The sequence below is a fragment of the Orycteropus afer genome, unplaced genomic scaffold (genome assembly GCF_000298275.1).
Source record: "Orycteropus afer afer isolate SDZICR_OR568_19922 unplaced genomic scaffold, OryAfe1.0 scaffold00047, whole genome shotgun sequence".
NCBI lineage: Eukaryota > Metazoa > Chordata > Mammalia > Tubulidentata > Orycteropodidae > Orycteropus > Orycteropus afer.
Window position 1 is genome coordinate 8,613,266 of NW_006921634.1, and position 16,190 is coordinate 8,629,455.

Consider the following 16,190-nt stretch of genomic DNA (forward strand, 5'->3'; position numbering starts at 1 on the left):
TTATATAAATAAGTATATATATAAAATACCTAGGAATAAACTTAAGAATTATGCAGAAACTATATGAAGAAAACTAAAACTCTATGAAGGGACTTAAATAAGTGGAAAAACATACTTTGTTTTTGGATAAACATACTTTGTTTCTGTTTTTGGAAAAGTTCAGTATTCAGATTTAATTCTTCCTTATTCTATAAGTAATATGGTTACTGTAAAAATACCAAAAATATATATTTTTTCAGGAGCTCTGGTAGCGTAGTGCCCAAAGGCACTTCACTGCTAACCAGTAGGCTGGCGGTTCAAACCCACCAGCCACTCCTCGGAAGGAAGATGGGGCAATCTACTTCTGTACTTATACTGCCTCGGAAACCCAAGGTGGGGTCGCTGTGAGTCGGGTCCGACTCGACGGCACATAACAACAACAACAACAACATATATTTTTAATTCTTATTATAAATAGGATCTTTCCTGCCTTATATGCTATGTTTTTATATAAGAAAGCTGTTAATTCTTACATAATCAATTTTGTAACTGGCCATGTAATTAAAATTATTTCTAATAGCTTTTATTTGATTTTTTAAATTTCCAGGTAAAAATGTTTCTTTCTTCTTTTTAAATATTATGCCCTTTGTCTCAGTTATCTAGTGCTGCTATGACAGAACCACCACAAGTAGATGGCTTTAACAAACAACTTTATTCTCTCTCAGTTTAGGCTAGAAGTTCAAATTCAGAGTGCCAGCTCTAGGGGAAGACTTTCTCTGTCAGGAAGAAAGGCTTACTCTGTCTGGAGGAAAGTCCTTGTCTCCTTTCAGCATTGGTGGGTTCCTTAGAGAGTTGTAAGTGTTTTGGTATCAATCTTCCCCTAAGTCTAGAAGGATCTCAGCACAGGGGCCCTGAGTCCAAAGGACATTCCAGTCACAGCTCTTCTTTCTTGGCAGTAGTTAGGTTCCTCTGATCTCTCTGCTCACTTCTCTCTCCTTTTATCTCTTATTAAGATAAAAAGGTAATGCAGGCTATCTCCCAGGGAAACTTTCCCTAAATCAGGTAAGAGCATGTTACATCCCACTGTAATCCCCTTACGACTGATTGATCACATCAGATCACATTATGGGGGATGATTACATCATTACATAACAGCCAACTCACATCATTACATAAATGCCAAACCACTGAGAATCATGGCCCAGCCAAGTTGACATATTTTGGGGGATATAATTTAATCCATGATGTCTCTCATTTATTTCTCTTACCCAATTGCACTGGATAGTATTTATAGAACAATGCTAAATTACAGTGGCATGATAGCAAGCATCCTTATTTTATTCTTTAATGGGAAAGCTTTTAGTGTTTAAATATTTTAATTTAAAACAATGCTTACATAAGTAATTACCTATTTCTTTCTAATTAAGAGTTTAAAAATCTTAGAACATCAACCATGGGAGATAAGAAGGGCAACATTTGTACAGGGAGAAATGTAGGGAGGCACGAAGGCATAGGCAAGGACACAGGGAAAGGGCAACCACAGGGACGAAGTGGGAGGTGAAATGTTACACTGCAGGGAACATAACCAGTGTCACAACACAAACTGTGCATACAAACTATTGAATATAAAATGAATCTGCTTTGTAAAATTTTACCCAAATTAAAAAAAAAAAGTCTAGAATAGTTGATAAATTTTATCAAACATCTTTTATTAAACGATTTTTCTATTAAAAAAAAAAATCACATGGAAATATCTATGACTGGTAACAAAGTTAAAACATCAGCCTTGTCCAATAGAGCCTGGTGGAACCACTGAGACTATGGCCCCTAGCTGCCCTTCAGGTCTGGAATTGAGCCCACACCTGTGGTTTCCTGCCAAATAAAAGACAGGCATATGAGTTGAACAGTTACCTGAAACAGATATACTCCTTAGAGAGAACAATCATGGGAGAAAGAAGGGCTGCTTATGCACAGGGAGACAGCTCAGGGGGCAGGAATGCAGGGAGGGATGGACACAGAGAAGAGGTAACTATCGGGAGGAAGTGGGAAGGGAGCTGTTGCATTGTGGTAAATTGTGGTCAATGTCATGAGACAAAGTGTATGTGAACTGCTGTATGGAAAGTGAATTTGCTCTGTAAATTTTCACCCAAATCACAATAAAAAAAAAAAATCAGCCTTATACTTAGCTTTGAAATCTGATAAACTTCTTGCCTCTCCAGAATAGGATCCTGTTAGTATTTCATCCTATTATACTATCCTTTAGCCACATACACTTTTCCTTATCCTCTTACCATTAACCAAATAGAAACAATACTATCCTTGTTGTATCATGAGTATATGAGATAGACTTTCATCATTTTGCATACTTTCTCATTTTAAATAATCTATGCTTTTGTTAAAATTATTTGGCTCTTTTTACTAAAACTCATTCAGGGTTTTTATTCTTTTAAGCTCTAATGAGGTTAAAAATATCTGAAATATCCTATCAAAATAATTACAAAAACATGCTATAGACTAGACGATGCCATGTATGTAGGTAGGTTTCATAGAAACAAGACCTTTAATTAATAAAGGAGTATTTACAAACTATAATGATATGGGGAAGTATTATAGAACAGTGTTTAAGCAACTCGGATCAGAACCAGAATTATTAAGTTAGAATATTAGCAATACAATTTGTTAGCTATGAGACCTTGCATGCATTGCTTAATCACTCTATGAGTCATTATTAAAATGGTGATAATAGCATAGTGCCTAAGGCACTTGACGGCTAACCAGAAGGCTGGTGGTTCAAACTCACCAGCCATTCTCGGAAGGAAGATGGGGCAATCTACTTCTGTAGTGATACTGCCTCAGAAATCCAAGGAGGGGTCGCTATGAGTCAGGTCTGACTCGACGGCACATAACAACAACAACAATAATAGCACCTATCTCACAGAATTGGTGGGAGTATTACATGACATAATTCATGTGCAGAACTCAAAACAATGCTTGGCACATTTTGAGTATTCAATAAATGTTAGCTGTTACTGGCCATTATTATGGGAGTAATCATGAGACTCTTTTATACTACAAAGAAGTTCACAAATTATCTTTTAAGAAAGAACGTAAAAATTCTCAAACTTAAAAATGAATTACAAATTTTTATTTCAAAACATAAAAATTCCAAACTTGCTGGCCCATTCTGGGATATTTTATAGACTCAGGTCTTTGAGAATAATACTTCATTAATATTCCCTGCTTAATTAAAGGTTATTCTGATCACACTGGCCATGAATACTAACACAAAAAAATTAATCAGAACTTAAAAACAGTATAAAGCGAACCAAATTATTACCATCGAGTCAATTCGGACTCATAGCATCCTTCACTGGGTTTCCACGGCTGTAAATCTTTACAGAAGCAGACTGTCTCATCTTTCTTCCAGAGCAGCGAATGGGTTTGAATGCTTGACCTTTTGGTTAACAGCCAAATATCATAACCACTATACCACCAGGGCTCCTTAAAAACAGTGTGGAAAGAAGAAAAAGAACCAAATTCACTGCCATCAAGTCGATTCTGACTCATAGCAACCACCAATGGGTTTCCAAGTCTGTAAACCTTTACAGAAGAAGACTGCCCCATCTTCTTCTACTGAGTGGCTGGTAAGTTCATACCACCAACCTTTTTGGTTAGAAGCCAAACGTCTTAACCACTGTATCATGAAAATGCCTTGAGAAACAGTATACTTACCCTCAAATCAGGAGAAAAATTGTCTGCAGAAGTTGAAATGGAATCCGATGATATGACAGAAGCTGATTTTGTATGCACTGAATTCTCTGAATGAGAAGTGGAGGCACTACAAAATATAAAAGCACAGTACGTTTGAAACACGGGGGTTTTAATGACAAATTTTAGAAATTGTGTTTAGTAGAAATTCATTATTTATTAAAACTCCCATTTGTCAACTAGCCTTACTTTGCATATCGTCTCTCTGCAAATTCTCTATTCCTGTAGGGTTTAGCATCCCTTCCATCCATATTTCCTCTCAACAGACCTCTCCAGCACTCATGAACATATTCTAAGCTAGTTCCTTCCCTTTGTCCATCCATCCATTCATTCATCCATACATTCATTCACCCAGTAAACATTCACTGAGCAGTTCAATGTACAAAACACTGCAGGAGGGTAACTCGGTTTAGATAAATATTACATAGTCCTAATGTTCATGACAATGTTCTGCTGTTCAGGATAATGTTCATGATATTGGACAAATCTGTTGCAAAAGACTTCTTTAATGTGTTTAAAAGCAAAGGTGTCACTCTGAAGACTAAAGTGCACCTGACCCAAGCCATGGTATTTCTAATTGCCTCAAATGCATGTGAAAGCTGGACAATGAATAAACCAAACCAAACTCACTGCCGTCGAGTCAGATCCAACTCATAGCGACCCCTCCTTGGGTTTCCAAGGTGGTATCACTATGGAAGCAGATTGCCCAACCTTCCTTCCAAGGAGTGGCTGGTGGGTTTGAACCGACAGCCTTCTAGTTAGCAGTTAAATGCCTTAGGCACTATGCCACCAAAGCAACGAATAAGAAAGACCAAAAAAGAATTGATGCCTTTGAATTATGGCATTGGTAAAGAATGTTAAATACACCATGGGGTGCCAGAAGAACAAACAAATCTGCTCCTTAGAAGACTTTGTCTCACCTACTTTGGATCTACCATCAGGATGGACCAGTCCCTGGAGAAGGACATCATGCTTGGTAAAGGAGAGGGTCAGCAAAGAGGAGGAAGACCGTCCATGAGATGGATTGACACAATGGCCACCACGACTCAAACATAGCAGTGAGTGTGAGGGTGGTGCAGGACTGGGTAGGGTTTCGTTATGTTGTACACAGGGTTGCTATGAGTCAGAACCAAATTGACAGCACCAAACAACAACAAAAGTTCATGAAGATAATAAGAGTGTAGCAAAGCAGAAAACGAGCAATCTTAAACTTCTCAGTCTAATCTCCATGTGCAACAAATCCCAGCTTTGCTTCTAATGGCTTTTATGATTCGGGCAACTCAGCTTCTGGAAGCCACCATTTACTTGTCTGAAAAATGGAGCTGAAAACAGATGGTCATGAGGATCACATGAATTCATGTACATGAGATAGTTTTGAAAATTTGATGTTTTGCAAATGTTGTTTTGGGTTTATATTGTAAAAATATTTTTAAATAACCTTTACGCTTTTAGGAAAATTTTAGGTTTATAAAAAATTGTGCAGAAAATATAGGGAATTGACATATACCTTATCTCCCTCTGCATACTGCTTCTTTTCTTATTAATAGCTTCTTTCATGTGGTATATTTGTTACAATTGATGTACCAATATTCATACAGAATTTTTGAATAAGGTCCATAGTTGATATTAGCAACCACTCATTGTGTTACATAGTCCTATGGCTTTTGACAAATGCATAATGTCATTTACAATATCTAACAGGACAGATTTGTCCTAAAAATGCCCTGTGTTCTATCTATTCATCACTCTCCCCTTCCCCTGAACTCTAAGCAACTACCAATCTTTCAACTGTCTCTATAGTTTTGCTTTTCTGAATGTCATATAGTTGGTATCATACTGTATGTAGCTATTGTAGACTGGTTTCTTTCACTTAATAATATGCATTTAAGGTTCCTCCATGTTTTATTACTGAGTAATAATCCATTGTATGGATACACCACCGTTTCTTATCTATTCACCTATTAAAGATCATCTTGGTTGCTTCAAAAACAAAAGAGAATAGCAAAGACAGGCAAGTAAATAAATGGCATAATGTGATAAAGATACTAAAAGAAAGAATATGTAAGATGCCATAAGCAAGAAGAAAAGGAAGTGCCTAACTCTTCCTGGGAAGGTCAGGGAAGACTTCACAGAAGAGATTATGCTTGAACTGAGTCTTTTAAGCCCTTAAAAGAAAAGCAGCAAATTGCCAGGCTAAAAAACAAGTAAGAGAATTAAAAAAAAAAAAAGCTAAAGTATGGAAGCATAAAAGAACACGGAACATTTTAAAAAGTTCAATAGGGTTTGATGAGCAGACCAGAAAATAAGGACAGAAAGATGGGTCTGTCTTTGCACCTTACTATCTTTTCACCAAATCAAATTGTACACTTTTCAAAATTCTACACTTAAATATCCACTTCTAGCAAACATGCGTATACGGGTTGATAGATGGGTGGACAGGCTGAACTATTAGGTATGTCTATGAAGTGGGGAGTGTACTCAAGATCATGGATAAGGCTGTCAGACAATGGTCTTGTAAGTTTATGTGTATGAGCAGAATTCCCAGGAGTATAGTAGAGCTGACAAGGGGCAAGGTTGTCGTCACTGCTTGGTCACAGCCAGCTACCCAGAGGGACCGAGTAGTTGAACCTGTGAGTTGAACCTGTTGGCTCGGGAGCATAGTCACAGAGGACATCAAGCTCAACTGGCATAACATACTACACAAAACATTGTTCCACCTCCTACTTTGGCAAGTAGCGACTGGGATCTCAAAAGCTTGCAAGCTGCCATCTAGATACAACAATGGGTCTCTCCTCATCCAGAGCAAAGAAGAATGAAGAAAACCAAAATTCGTGGAAACAATTAGTCCTAGCGACTGGTACACCATCCGATCTGCAACCTACACAACTATGAGACCAGAAGAACTAACTAGATGGTACCCGGCTACCACTGTCATCCACTTGGAAGGGGATCTATGTAGGAGATCCTAGATAGAATAGGAGAAAAATGTGGAACAAAATTCAAAATCATTTGGAGAAAAAAAAAGGGTGGGGGCAGGTTTGCTGGTCTGATAGAGCCTGGTGGAACCACTGAGACTATGGCCCCTAGCTGCCACTTCAGGTCTCGAACTGAACTCATACCTGTGACTTCCAGCCAAACAATAGACAGGCATATGAGTTGAACATTTACCTGAGGTAGATACACTCTGTGGAGAGAACAATCATGGGAGAAAGAAGGGCTGCTTATACACAGCGAGACAGCTCAGGGGGCAGAAGTGCATGGAGGGATGGACACAGGGAGAGGTAACTATCGGGAGGAAGTGGGAGGGGAGCTGTTGCATTGGCGTAAATTTTAGTCTGTCATGAGACAAAGTGTATGTGAACTGCAGTATGGAAAGTGAATTTGCTCTGTAGATTTTCACCCAAATCACAATTTTTAAAAAAAAATCCACTTTTACCATTATTACAGCTAAGTAACCACAATTGCATTTACAGTAATATAGTGCGCTTTGTTTACTGATATCAAGTATGTGTGTCTTATCTCACCAACTAAATAGTAAGTGTCTCAAGAACAAGGATTATCACTGTTAATTCCTTTCCTCCACAAAATCTACTTCCGTGTCTGCATATAATGTGAAAACTTGGTATGTTTGTTCAATTAAAAACATTGATAATACACCTATGCCACGAACTGAATGACTTACATCATTTCATTTTATCAGTAAAAGAAAAAAATTAATTACAGTAAGAAAAAGCAATAGTGGAAAACCTCAGACACTTAGGATTGAGGCTTACAGTTCCAGTTAAAAATACACCTTTCTAAAGTCCCAATGTCAATATATTAAAATGTTTCCTTTACACCAATAAGCAAAATTTTTCATTGAATTTTGATTAAATAATCCACCTTGAGATTGTCATAATACTTAAGAACCAAGTTTTAGTTTTAACATAAACTCATTAACTATAAACCTGACTAGACAATAGCTAAATTATTTAAATAATGTTAAAATTGTCTCTCCCAAAAAGGAATGGTCATTTCAATTAAATGGATTAAAAACAGTACTGCAGTGGGAAAACATTATAGTTTGCTTTTTGTCAAATGCAAACATCCCATTATTTTACTTTCTATTTCAAAGTTATGATTATAGTTGACTATGTTGTTGTTGTTATGTGCCGTCAAGTCGGCCCCGACTCATAGCGACCTCTCCTTGGGTTTCCGAGGCAATATCACTACGGAAGTAGGATTGCCCAACCTTCCTTCCGAGGAGTGGCTGGTGGGTTTGAACCACCAGCCTTCTGGTTAGCAGTCAAGTGCTTTAGCCGCTATGCTACCAGAGCTCCTATAGTTGACTATAGTTATCTGTTTATATCCAGAATCTGTAATATTATACAAAGAGCAGTCACAAGAAACTGTGTTATCTAGTTTTACAAATAAAGAAAAACTAATAGGCTAAGAATATTTTATTTCTTCTACTACCTCTTTTTTGGTAACCAATTTCTGATTAATTGATTGTCATCTGCATTAAAATAACAGGTAAAATAGTGAAACTTTAGCACAGTACTGTGAATAGCTACCTACTCCATGACAATTCCTCTTTCTTCCTTGACTTTGTTCAGGTCTGAGCAGTTTTTGCCAGGCCCAAGATGCCATACTTGCTTTCAGCTCTCTTTGGTAAAGAAAGCCATGTGACAGAATTTGGGTCAATGAGGTTTAAGAAGTCAGCTAATAGTTATGGAAATCTTTTATTTTCTTAATAAAGGAGAGCTGAAATGGCAGGACCTAGAATGTGAAAAGTAAAGCCTGAAAAACGCAGTACTGATCTTGTAAACATGAGCAACATGCCAGTCTGCCAAGTATGTTGTTGTTGTTGTTGTTGTTGTTGTTGTTAGGTGCCATCAAATCGGCTCCAACTCACAGCAACCCTATGTACAACAGAACAAAACACTGCCCAGTCTTGCACCATCCTCACAATCCTTGCTATACCTGAGCCCATTGTTGCAGCCACTGTGTCAATCCATCTCATTAAGGGTCTTCCCTTTTTTTGCTGATCCTCTACTTTACCAACCATGATACCCTCCAGGGAAGGTCCCGAAAACAGATAAAAACCAAAGAGAGCACAGGTCCCTAAAGCATTATTGAACAGCTGCAGCCATGGCAGTACTTCCTTACCTCTGGAATTCTTGTTATAGAAAATAAAACCCCTTAAACTGGTTACTGCTGAGTCAATTCTGACTCATAGCGATCCTAAAAGGACAAAGTATATTGACCCATAAGGTTTCCAAGGCAGTAATCTTTAGAGAAGCAGACTGCCACATCTTCCTCCCATGGAGGAGCTGGTAGATTCAAACCACTAACCCTTAAGTTAGCAGCTACATGCTTAAGCACTGCACCACCAGGGCTCCTTATATAAATGAACTCCAATTTTTAAAATTACTGTAATAGTGTTTTCTATTCTGCACAGCCAAACTTTCTAGCAATTAATACCTCCTAAAGTCTATTTTCAGGAGCTCTGGTGGCATAGTGCCTAAAGCATTTGACTGCTAACCAGAAGGCTGGTGGTTGAAACCCACCAGCCACTTCTCGGAAGGAAGGTTGAGTAATCTACTTCCATAGTGATATCACCTCAGAAACCCAAGGAAGGGTCCCTATGAGTCAGTTACAACTCCACAACAGTGTGTTTGGTTTTGTGTTTGGTAAAGTCTATTTTGGACAAGTTCAAACATGCAACATTACTGTACAGGCATATGGACAATCTCTGGGAGAAAAAGAAAACAAAAAAATTTAAAAGCAATCAAGCACTACCTAAAATTATGGGTAGTATATTCTCTAACAAAAATATTCACAGAGAGATGTAGCATCTGTCACTAAGAAACTAAGTAGCTCTTTAGAGCCAGAAAATGAAGTAAATAAATCTAAGAGGAAAAAATAACAAATAAAACCAGGTTCTACAACTAACACTTTGTAGTCATAGATTTTTTTAAAAAATCAGTCTTTCAAGGAAGCATATGGCAAAATAGCCTTTAATAATTAACTTCTCTTTTCAGACATACATAAACATGGGTAGATACAATGATCAATAACAGTGTATTTCAGTAAGCATTAATGTGGATTTCAATATAACCAGTCTACAAAGGTTTAAACTCTAGGAAAGCAATGCAAGCTGGAGGGAAACCAGAGTTTGGATATATCCTACTGCTGTTCTTGTGATTATGAGAGACACCTACCCTCTGTTCCATAACATTACATAAAAACGGCTTAGATTTTCACAAATTTATGTTTACTATACTATTAATGAATTAAGGTAGAATTTAGGATAGTGCATGAAATTACATCCAATCCTCTAGAAAAATAAATACAATGAGTAGTAAAAAAATGAATTATAGTCAATTTTCATTATTTGCAGATCTCATATATGTGAATTCGCCTAGTTGCTAACATGTATTTGTAACCCTAAAATTAAAAGCACTCATGGAATTTTCATGGTATCCACAAATATGTGCTAAGTGGCAAAAAATTTGAGTTGTCCAACATGCACATTTCTAGCTGAGGTAGTACAAGGTGACACTCTACCTTCTTGTTTCAGCTCTTTAAACAAGTGTCCTTTTCACAGTCTATTTAGTACCATGTTTCTCGTGCTTTCTATTTTACTGTTTAAGATGATCCCAAGCATAGTGTGGAAGTACTTTCTAGTGTTCATAAGTACAGCTATGACATGCCTTAAGGGAAAAATGTGTGTGTTAGTGTTTTATTCAGGCATGAGTTATAATGCTCTTGATCATGAGCTCAGTGTTAATGAATCAACAATATACATTAAGTAAGGTATCTTGTCTGCCAAAGGCAGTCCTGCACAAAAATGCCGATGGAGAGATCTCAAAACCTTTTTACTGACATATCAGTTACTCTTTTCCATTAGGGCACTAGGCATTCTAGAAAAGTAAACCAAAACCAAAACCAAACTCATTGCCATCGAGTCAGATCCAACTCACAGGGACCCCTCCTTGGGTTCCTGAGGCGGTATCACTATGGAAGTAGATTGCCCAACCTGCCTTCTGAGGAGTGGCTGGTGGGTTTGAACCGCCAGCCTTCTGGTTAGCAGTCAAGTGCCTTAGGCAAAAGTAAAAGGTCTTAATTATTGAGCAGCTAACTGTGTGTGTGTGTGTGTGTGTGTCTGTCTGTCTCTTTCACACACACACTGAAAGCTCTCCTGGTATGACAAAGTGAAGTGCAGCCCTTTGCAGCTACTTAGACTTAAGGTAAGACACACTAGAATGAAAAGCTTTTATTTCAGTAGTAATTTTTTTCTTCTGTTACACTGGCTCTATTTCATGCTTCTGATCTCTATGGCAACTACTATAATACAATTTAATTTCCACTGGTCTTTTCCATTTCTCCCTTGCCCATCTTGAAGTCAATTTCCCTGTGTATCTTCTATGAAATGTTCTATCAACAAGCTCTGTATTTTCATGAATTCATAGTCTTGCTTATGCCGTTCTAAAATGAGATGCCCCTTTATCCCAATCCAAGGAGTTCTTCTGGTGGTGAAGTGGCTAAGGTATTGGCTGCTAACCAAAAGATCTGCAGTTTGAACCCACCAGCTGCTCTGCAGGAGAAGGATGAGGCAGTCTGCTTCCATAAAGATTTAGAGCCTTGGAACCCAATAGAGGTCACTATGAGTCAGAATAGACACAGTGGCAGTGATTTTTTTTTTTTTTTTAAACCTCGGTCCATTCTTAACTGGCATCAATCTACCCTTTAAGATCCAGCTAAAAAGCCAGTTTTTCTAATAGATCTTATCCAAATCTTCCAGCTAGAACTAACCTTGCAGTCCTATATGCTTTCATAGCCTTTTGTCCATACTTCATCACTGCACTTAACACTTTGTACATCAAACTAGAAATCTTTGTTTATGGCCATCTTCCTTTTAAAATTATAAAGTGTAAGAAAATCTGCAAAGCATTTGAACTCACAACAAAGACTACAGTCTGCTAATCTTATTAAGTAACTACTTTGGTTACTTAATTAAATACTTAGTTAAGTACTTAATAAAGTACTACTTCTGTCCTCAGATTTCCTAGACCTATAACCTTGACTATAGCCAATTCAAACATTCCTGTTAGCATCTGGAGTCTCTCTTCAAAACTGCCACACTTTCTAGTCAAGTCTTCTGTTACTTATGTTCACTGACATATTACTGAATGTTTTCTCCACCTCTTTCCCTCCCTGTCCAAGTCTTCCTTCAGCCTCTCTCCTCCTAAACTCTCTACTGGAATCTTATTCTGAAGTCAATAAATTCACTGTTATCTTCAAAAGAATTCTCCCTTCACCTCTAACTCAATGACATACCCCATGCCCCAAAATCCACTTCTCTGTAGCCTATTCTAGAGGAGACTCTTCCTTCTTCCACATCTAACAAAGCCAAAGGGTGAAACTGGTACTTCCCCAGTTCCCTTCTCATGCTTCTACGATAGTATTGCTTCAGCTTCATTATCTGTGATATGTACTGATTAGACTATTTTAGTGGTTCTTAACTTTTTGGTGACCATATACCTCTTTGAGAATCTCATGAAATCTTTAAGAAAATATTGATTTAATATAAAGTCAATGAGGAACTAAGCCCAACTATCCTTATTTCAGGAGTTCAAACTGTGTAAATTCTGTTAACATCCTTGCTTATACATGATGGAAATGATACCTCATCAAGAAATATAAGCCAAAATTTCTTTAAGTATCTTCATATTGGGTGATTTTATCAGAAACTATGCCTATCTTTTAAAATATATTTCAGAATAATCTAATTTAGGTAGGTAATTATTTTATTTCAAAATAGATCTGTAAAATACACAAAAATATATATATGATTGGTTTAGTGATTCTTCTCTCTAAACAAGTCATTTAAGCAGGCTAAACTAGAATAGAGAAATGGAAACTCACTGAATCAAGATCATCCCATTTGCCAGGGCCAGACAGGATGATGTTTACAAGGCATTTTATTATGTGATTACCACACGTACTCTAACCTTGTCAACTCCACACACTCCAAAACCAAAACCAAACTCACTGCCATCTCCACACACTCCAAAACCAAAACCAAACTCACTGCTGTTGAGTCAGATCCAACTCATAGCAACCCCTCCTTGGGTTTCCAAGGTGATATCACTATGGAAGTATACTGCCCAATCTTCCTTCAGAGGAGTGGCTGGTGGGTTTGAACCACCAGCCTTCTGGTTAGCAGTCAAATGCCTTAGGCACTACGCCACCAGAGCTCCCCTCCACACACTAGAGTCGTTTATTAAGTTCAATAGGCTGGCTCATGTGGAATAATCATTTAGAGTACTTCTCCTCTGCCAAGGTGAAAAATGAAAATACATCACTTAAGAGTAACCTTGGTTCTTGCATTTTTGGCAGCACAATTATTTTTCTCTTAAGCACCAATGTGGTTTTCCTTCACAAGTCTCTTCCCAAATCTGAAGACCATGTTCCATTTCTCAGCATTACCTACCTTCCATATTACAAAATCTATCCATCTTCATTCTGTAATCCCTTGCAATCTAACTTCTGCCTCTGTTAAGCCCAGAAAATTATTCTTTCTATAATTACTAATGACCTCCTGATTGTTACAAAAGAATAAAAGGTCTTTTCTCATTTTCAATTCTATAAATTCTCATCTCCCTTCATGAGCATATTACTTGGTTTGTCCCATCTCTCAGTTAATTTAAGTACTTTTTGAGCTCCTACTATATGCAAGATATTCCTGTTCAAGATAAAGAGATAAACAATAAACACATCAGATAGTGTTGCTTCCTTTTGTAAGCCTTCACTCCAATAGAAGAATTTAACACAAAAACACAAAATACACAATACACAGAACATGATAAATGAGCAAGGTATAAACAAAGTACTTGGGGGTTGAGAGATGGAAAAGCTCACTTGTTGTTGTTATTAGCTGCCATCAGGATAGCCCCTGACTCATGGTGACCCCATGTGTTACAGGCTAGAACTGCTCCACAGGGTTTTCTTGGCTATCATCTTTACAGAAGCAGTTCACCAGGCCTTTCTTCCCCAGAGCTGCTGGGTGGGTTTGAACTACCAACTTTCGCATAGGCAGCCTACTTCAAAATGCTTGCACCACCAATGTTCCTGGAAAAGTTCCTATGTGGCCTTTTTAATCTAGTGGCTCAAGAAGGCTTTAAAAAAGAGGTAGCGCTTTAAGTTGAATAGAAGGTAGAACACGTTCAACACATGGAAAAAATAGAACAATCTCATGGAGTAAAGAAAATCACGAGAAAACGAAGAAAAGGAAAATTCAGGTCATGTTAGAGCTTACAAAGCACAATTAAAGACAAGCCTGAAAAAGGAGGTTTAAAATAGATTATAGAAGGCCCTGAATAGTACAATATATTCAGATCTCTAACTGAGAAGATGCTGAAAGTCTCTATGCTTTAGAAAGGTTAACAATGGGTCAAAGGATAAATTATAAGAGCAGGAAAATCTGAAGACTATTATGACATTCAAGTCAGAGATACTGAGGACCTAAACTAGCAACAAAAAAATGAAATAAAAGGAGTGGATACAAGGGATGCTGTGGAGATGGAGCCACAGACCTTGGCAACTAACTTGATATAAAAAGCAAACAAGAAGAAAAAGCAAAATATGACTGATCACAAATCTCTTTGACTAGGAAAGTAGTGGCACCAAATTAGCCAGTAAAGAAGAAACTTGGGTAGTTTGGAGGAAAGATGAGTTTCATTTGGAATTTGTTGGATTAAGAAGGCTACAAGGCAACCATAAAGAAATACTATGCATACTAGTAGGCCACAGTATTTTAGATTTTACCTGATCATGCATTCCTTCATTCATTTATCCATCTATTCAGGAATGTTGATTCATTGCTTATTCTGGGTTGAATGGGTTGGAAGACACAAATGAAACAGGTATGAATTTGATGTGCTTTCACATTATAGCCTCATGTAAGAAGTACTTTATAAATCTGATAGTGATGAATGCCGTAAGAGTCATGTATGTACACACACACACACACATATGCACGGAGGATGAAAGGACTAAATGTGAGCGACTGGGAAAGGCTGGGGTAGGCTTGAAAGATGTGTCTTGTTTTGTTGAACATTGGCCTACTAGCAGTATTTGATGGGTAGAATAGAGCAGTAAAAACATTCCAGACAGAACAGCTTAAATATATAGAACATTATTTGGGAAAACCTATACCGCCTCAGAAACCCAAGGAGGGGTTGCTACGGGTTCGACTCGACTGCAGTGAGTTTTGTTTTTCTGATTTATAGTGACTAAGTTTTGTGGTTCACATCAGAGGTAGAATCCAGAAAAGTACAGGCTATGCTCTATTAAGAAACATCGATATCAAGCTAACAGTTCAGATTATATTCTGTAGGCAATGAGGAGCCATCAAACATTGCTGAAGAAAAGCATCATGTAATTAGTTCTATGAGCAGAGAGATACACTGTTCTTTATGGAACATTGATTTGACACACAGGGGGTCTCCGTGAGTTAGAACAGACTTGAAGGCAACTAATTTACTGCGTTATGTCAGAATTATCGATATCATTCATACCCTCAATTACTCTATTGACACTGCTTTCTGAATGTTATTAATGACCTGAGGAATAAATCCAGGGGCCTTGTTTCTCTCAGTTCTCACCTTCCTTAATCTTTCTGCAATATTTGACACCACTATGACTGACTTTGTCTTGCAATTTGTTTCACTTTAAGTTTGACTGCTATCAAAATTTACTGGCTTTCTCTATATTCTTTCCTCCTCTAGGTTCTTTTCTTCCAGTTTCCCTCTAAATACAGATTGTCTTTAACATTCTGACCTTAGCTCATTCTCTGTACTCTCTCTCTGCAAATCACATACTCTCATGGCTTCAGTTATCACATCCATGCAAATGGTTTTCAAATATATTTTCAGTCTGCCTGAAGTGCAAAAATTGTTTCTTGAGAGGAAGAGGTTAAAAAAAAAGTTACTCATTTTATGTACAGAGCATACATTATATATATTAACCAATATATGGTATATCTGTGGTATTAAGTATTTATTGGTAGACAGAACAACGAGGAAAAAAATGTCTACAATGGCTTCTTCCAAAAATATAGAACCAGTTGCCATTCACTGAGTTGATTCAGAAAGGTTACTGATGGGGGGTGATAATTTAAAAAAGGATTGTGAAACACTGACCTAGCCTTAGACTTCTGCCTAGTACACACACACACACACACACACACGCAATCCACTGCCATCAAGTTAATTCCAACTCACAGAGCCACTGCACGGCACATAGTGAGGGCTAAAAAATTGTTTACTAAATGAATCAGTTGTTGTTGTTGTTATGTGCTGTCGAGTCGGACCTGACTCATAGCGACCCCTCCTTGGGTTTCCAAGGCAGTATCACTACGGAAGTAGATTGCCCCATCTTCCTTCCAAGGAGTGGCT

At 37.6% G+C, this 16,190-nt stretch overlaps 1 protein-coding gene across 1 annotated transcript in view; it reads right to left on the bottom strand.

The window, feature by feature from the left end:
• The window catches only part of MTMR2 (myotubularin related protein 2), a 114,549-nt gene that overhangs the window by 62,219 nt on the left and 36,140 nt on the right, over window positions 1-16,190 (bottom strand). The window contains exon 2 of the mRNA XM_007938072.2: window positions 3,712-3,817. Coding sequence (XP_007936263.1) covers window positions 3,712-3,817 — 106 coding nt within the window. The remainder of the gene's footprint in view (window positions 1-3,711; window positions 3,818-16,190) is intronic.